The 6,032-nt window shown below is 49.4% G+C and overlaps 1 protein-coding gene across 1 annotated transcript; it reads right to left on the bottom strand.

Annotated features, from left to right (window-relative positions):
• Positions 1 to 4,112: 4,112 nt before the first annotated feature.
• On the bottom strand, positions 4,113 to 5,734 carry LOC123407109 (GDSL esterase/lipase At3g09930-like). Its single transcript, XM_045100159.1, has 5 exons — positions 5,680 to 5,734; positions 5,361 to 5,576; positions 4,834 to 5,123; positions 4,460 to 4,736; positions 4,113 to 4,357 (listed from the first exon to the last, which is right to left on the bottom strand). Exons 1-5 carry the CDS (start codon positions 5,732 to 5,734, stop codon positions 4,113 to 4,115), a joined length of 1,083 nt encoding a protein of 360 aa, XP_044956094.1.
• Positions 5,735 to 6,032: the final 298 nt, after the last annotated feature.

Genomic DNA, 6,032 nt, shown 5'->3' with positions numbered 1-6,032 from the left:
CACCCGGAACCCATTCGTCACTTGATAACAGGATCATAGTGCGATCTAGCATGTGGTCACCTATGGGTGGTTATATGCTTCCTCCTTAATTTACTAACACGATATCAGAGCCTCATATTCTTCCAATCACATCTATGATCTCACCTTTTCATCGTTGTCATGTTAAGAGCATCTCCAACAACCGCGCTACCCGCAATGCGCTAAAATACAGTTTTCAGTGTGCGGTTTGCGGTTTGCCTGTTTTGGTGCAGTGGCCGGTGTTGTCTTCAGCAGACGCGCCAACATGCAGTGCCCGCGTGTAGCTCCAGCAGACGCACTAAAATGCAGCGCGCGCGAGCAGTCGGCGCTTGTCATGTGTTGCATTTTTGACCCATTTTAAACACAAAATGAATTTCAAACATCAAAATAAAGGCATGACATAATTTAAATCACACAAACAAGTTCATGTTGACATAAAAAGTTCATACCCACAAAATCATCCAACCAAGTTCATACCTTGTTTTATTTATGAATGAAGGACCTAGCATGGACAATAAGGATGACCAGTGGAGCAGGATCAAGCAAGGAGAAGAAGGTGCACGAGAGCGGGAAAGAACAATGAAGTTTTCAGTGGTGATTTTCACGCTTTGAAGCCACCATAAGGAAATCTTTAAGGCTTGGACGAAATCTAGACGATGCCACTTCATAAATTTCGCCTATGGGCTATTATAGGAGCTAGGTCACCTTATATTTGGGTTAGACCCATGAAATTTCTAAATACTACACTAAAAGCTGTTTTTAGACTCCGTATGTGTGGGGAAACCGAGTTAGGATTGTTTTCTGACCCCTCCTTCAAGGGGGTCACGAAAATCCCACTCTATTTCCCCATATATACAGCCCTTAGGACGCCGTTTAGACTTAGGTTTTATTTAAATTACAGGTTCATCGTAGCTACAACTTTGCGTTCTTCGTTTGTGTTACACGATCAGACCAAGACGTCACAGAACCCCACTTCAATAAAGCTTTCTTTTATATTCACAATATCCAGATTGCAATTTCAGTTTTTTACTTGTTTTTCGTTTGCGTGCAGGAAACAGACCTTCATCGTCAGGTTGATCGTGATCCGGCGTGGTTAATAATCTCTCGGAGTTGGTTTAGCGATTGCTAAAGTGTGACATCCTCGCACATTCGTAGTCGGATAGTGAAAGTCTATTCCACCGAAAATGATAGCCACCATCTCATCAAAAGACATGGACAACTTAGCCTCTATCAAGTGGTATCATATTTCCAGGTTCCTCGATGAGAATTTTAGCTTTTTTAGTTTAGATCGTATCTGTTCTTCCTACCTATAGCTATGCCGTCGGTTTTTTAACCCCAAAAAATTGTGCGGAAGTTTTTTTCTCAAAAATCTGGGAGAGGCTTAGGGCTCTGGGCGAAAGCCTTTGTTCGACGGGGATCGAAGCATACCGACGACATTGCTTCTTGAAGTTGTCGTCGAAGAGTTCCCCCTCTTCACTAGACTATGGTTTGTTGGTTCTAGGGTTGTCGTGGAGCCTGTTTGGTGTGGCTTGACTTTCCCAAGGTTCGGTGGGGTTGTTGTGGATGGCTTTGTGTGAAAGCCTTGACTTGATGGGGGTCGAAGGATATCAGCAACGATGCTTCTTAAAGGCATCAACGAAGAGTCCTCACACTTTTTTAGGTTGTGGGCATATTAACGGTGGAGTTTGAGTTGTTGACGTCAGCAAGGGTTGGTTTGTTGCACGATTGTCCTCTGTTCAATCGTGTGTTCAAGCGTAACACGAGTCGAGGCAGACGTCGTCGCGGTAGCGAAGACGGACGTCGAGGCGAGCACATGACACCACTGCCCCCTGTCTTAGCGTAATGCGAGTCGAGGCAGACGCCGCCACGGTAGCGACGACGGACGCCCAGACGAGCACGTGACACCACTGCCCCCTGTCTTAGCGTTACACGGGTCGATACGGACGCCATCGCAGTAGCGACGACGCACGCCGAGACGAGCTTGTGACACCACTGCCCCCCTATCTTAGCGTTACGTGAGTTGATGTGGACGTCGTCGCGGTAGCGACACAGAAGCCAAGACGAGCACGTGACACCACTGCCCTCCTGTCTTAGCATAATGCGAGTCGAGACGGACATCGTCGCGGTAGCGACGACGGACGCCGAGATGAGCTCGTGACACCACTGCCCCCTTTCTTAGCGTTAGTGAGTCTAGGTGGACGTCGTCGCGGTAGCGACGACGGACGTCGAGACGAGCACGTGACACCACTGCCCCCTGTCTTAGTGTTACGTGAGTCGAGACGGACGTCGTCGTGGTAGTGACGACGGACGTCGAGACGAGCACGTGACACCACTGCCCCCTATCTTACCGTTACGCGAGTGGAGGCGAACGTCGTCGCAGTAGCGACGACGGACGTCGAGACGAGCACGTGACACCACTGCCCCCTGTCTTAGCGTTACGCGAGTCGAGGCGGATATTGTCGCGGTAGCGAGGACGGACGCCGAGACGAGTATGTGACACCACTGCCCCCTGTCTTAGCATAACGCGAGTCGAGGCGGACGTCGTTGCGGTAGCGATGACGGACACCGAGACGAGCACGTGACACCACTGCCCCTGTCTTAGCGTTACACGAGTCGAGGAGGACGTCGTCGCGGTAGCGACGATGGACGCCAAGACGAGCACGTGACACCACTGCCCCCCCTGTCTTAGCATAACGCGAGTCGAGGCGGATGTCGTTGCGGTAGTGATGACGGACGCCGAGACGAGCACGTGACACCACTGCCTCCCTGTCTTAGCGTTACGTGAGTCGAGGCGGACGTCGTCGCGGTAGCGACGACGGACGCCGAGACGAGCACGTGACACCACTGCCCCCCTGTCTTAGCATAATGCGAGTCGAGGCGGATGTCGTTGCGGTAGTGATGACGGACGCCGAGACGAGCACGTGACACCACTGCCTCCCCTGTCTTAACGTTACGTGAGCGCGATGACGGACGCCGAGACGAGCACGTGACACCACTGTCCCCCTGTCTTAGCATAACGCGAGTCGAGGCGGATGTCGTTGCGGTAGTGATGACGGACGCCGAGACGAGCACGTGACACCACTGCCTCCCCTGTCTTAACGTTACGTGAGCGCGACAACGGACGCCGAGACGAGCACGTGACACCACTGTCCCCTGTTTTAGCGTTTCGCGAGTCGAGACGAACGTCGTCGCGGTAGCAACGACGGACGCCGAGACGAACACGTGATACCACTGCCACCCTGTCTTAGGGTTACGCGAGTGGGGGAGGGTTGTCATATTTTTGTTTTGTTTCGCTCTAGGAATTCTGCGGCGGCATCTTCCTCTTAATGGTATCTCTGGTTGTGAACCGGTGCATATTATTAAGTTGTGTCATGTAACTATCCATAAACTGGACCGATGCCTCCACTGGTGTAGCTTCTTTACCATGCGGCCTGAATGAATATAAATGCTAGAAATCCTAGAGGAGCACAATGACCATGTTGCGTGATGTTTCATGTCCTCCTAATATATTTTTGACACTCCACCAAGAGATTTCAAGCTTATCAAGAGAGATAGAGGGTGAAAAACTCAGTGCAAGAGCTTGACATGACGAACGTATCGAGTGCGTGTACCAGTGTGCCTCTTTGTCATCTTTAACTTGGGCACCCATCATATTGTTTCAAACACCCGTGCTACGGCCATGTCATGCAACGGCAAACCAAACATACGCGAGGCAATGGCGGCAACGCGGGGAAGAGCAGCACGAGGTGCACCAGTTGGAGCTTACCTCAATCGACAAAGCCGCACTCTTTAAGATCAACGATCGCACATGCATAGCTATATATCTACTCTTTACTCAAACAGAACCCATCATCCAGGCACCTTCTCGTTTGCTGCAACTCCCACGAGCCCCTCAAATAGATGCATGCTAGATTTAACATGTACAGTACGACCAACTTTCTTAAAATGAAGGCAACTAGACAAAAGAACACAAGGCAATGAAATCTCACAAGTTTCTCCAAAATACGAATACTATATCTATATAAAGCTAACCTAGCAAAAAGATACTGCACTAACAAGCAATGAATCGAACTAAACCTAAACTACAAAAGCGATCATGGAACATAATCCCTGTCTAAGAACTCCCTCAAAGGTTCTTCTAGCGCCTCTGTAACAGCTTCCCAACCAGCGGTTGTCGGGTAAGTCTCGTCCCAGTAGAATGTCTTGTCAGGATTCTTGCATAGCTCGTAGAGGCGCTCCCCTGAAGCGCTAACCTGTCCACAATACCCCAGCTCACTGGAAGCTTCGCAGCAAGGCGTCAGCTTGCGGTTGAAATTGTCTGACCGCTCCGACCCTTCACCTGCATACACATAGTTTCAGTAGATGTTGAATAAAATGCATGCATACATGTGCAACCAGATCTAATTCACATCATGCGCGCGCAGACATATAAAGTACTTACCGGGGGCATGATTGACGATGTCGGTAAAGGCAGTGTAGAGGTCCAATATGTGGGCATTATTCTTGTTGCCCATCAGTTGTTCTATATTGTTGTTGTGCACAGTTGCCGCATAGTTGGCCAGAAGATCGCATGCCGTGTAGTTGTTCGAACTGGTCCGCAAAGGCGTGCAGCCAATGGGATGCAAGTTGTTAACCAGTACCTTTCTCACACCTAGCCTCTGAAGCCTCCCCACGTTCTTGGCAATCTCGGTCGTCACATTCCCAATATAACTATCGATCTGCAGGCAAGAGAAGTTAGTAGAGTAAGAGAATGGATATATAGTAATTGCAGACTGGATAGTGTTTGCGAGTTTGAGTCTGCTAACTACTACTCACATCATCGAAGCTACTCAAGAAGGCATTCTCAACGTCGGCACCAGTCATGTAGTCACTGCCGGAGATGGAGACGAGAGCGACGGAGCTGCGAAGCTGTTGTCTTGAGATGACCCCGGCATCGAGTAGCCTCGCAAAAGCATTGACCTGTGTGGCAAGGGTCGGCACCTTCTTGTCGGGCACCTCGTAGACGCCAGCGCCGCCGAAAGCAAAGGTCATGCCGGATGAATCACAAGATAGGCGTGGCGTGAGCCTGTATGATGGAGGGGCTTCATGGAGGCCCAAGATCCTCGCTGCAAGGGGAAACAATGGATATATATGATGGATTATTTGCAGTACAATTACACATATAAGATTCTAAGGGTGAGAACTAAATTATCTAGAGAGTTGATACGATGGATTATTTTGAATGGTCTTAGATATAAGTTTGTACGTGCTCAAAATTAAATTCTCTATCTAGCTAGGTACTGGAACAATAGCATACCTCTGTAGCGAAATATTGAAAGATTTGAGTAGTTCTTAATACGTACCGATGAAGTCAGATTGAATCCAATAGTTGGAAAGGCGTCCAGTTGGAACAGGAGTCGCAGATCCACGGGAGTTTAGATAGGAGCCGTAGGGATAGGTCCATTGACGCCATGTGTTGGCCTGTGGGATGTTGCCGTTGTCGACGAAGCCGTCGCCGAAAACGAACATGCTGGTCCATTGGTTGTTTGAAGGTGTGCCTCGTGCATCCACACCAGCCGCTGTGAGGAAGAGCAATCATGTTTCAGTCCATGCATGAAGGACTTGACGAGATCAAAGTATGACATATATACTAGTATAGCTAAGAACGAATATCATGCATACCATCCAATGCAAGGACGACGAGGAGAAGGCAGAAGACGGTCGGCATGAGCTTCATGGTTGCGGCCGTCGCCCGGCGAGGAAGCAGATGACCAGGAGGCGGATTGGAGATGGTTGTGGCCGTACGTGAGCCTATACAGCCATATTTATAGCAGATTCTTGTGATCGCGGTAGATAGGTACGTTACGTATGGCACATGGAGTCACTAATCCCATGTACGTACGCTTGATGAATGCATGCGCAACGTGGAGACGAAGGCACGTCTTGGGAGACCGATAGACAGAAGAATCGTGTGTAGCGACCTTTAAACGACAGAAGATAGATAGAAGAATCGTGTGTAGCGACCTTTAGACCTG

This window comes from Hordeum vulgare, chromosome 7H, assembly GCF_904849725.1.
Source record: "Hordeum vulgare subsp. vulgare chromosome 7H, MorexV3_pseudomolecules_assembly, whole genome shotgun sequence".
Lineage (NCBI taxonomy): Eukaryota > Viridiplantae > Streptophyta > Magnoliopsida > Poales > Poaceae > Hordeum > Hordeum vulgare.
The sequence above is the reverse complement of the archived record's forward strand: the minus strand, read 5'-3'. Positions and strand labels throughout refer to the sequence as shown.

What these genes read in the sequence shown, in the direction of transcription:
- LOC123407109 (XM_045100159.1), bottom strand. Translation starts at nt 5,734, where the DNA reads ATGAAGCTCATGCCGACCGTCTTCTGCCTTCTCCTCGTCGTCCTTGCA. An exon ending in TCTTGAGTAGCTTCGATGAT is followed by an intron (nt 4,737 to 4,833) that starts GTGAGTAGTAGT and finishes TCTTGCCTGCAG; the next exon opens with ATCGATAGTTATATTGGGAA. An exon ending in CATCGTCAATCATGCCCCCG is followed by an intron (nt 4,358 to 4,459) that starts GTAAGTACTTTA and finishes ATGTGTATGCAG; the next exon opens with GTGAAGGGTCGGAGCGGTCA.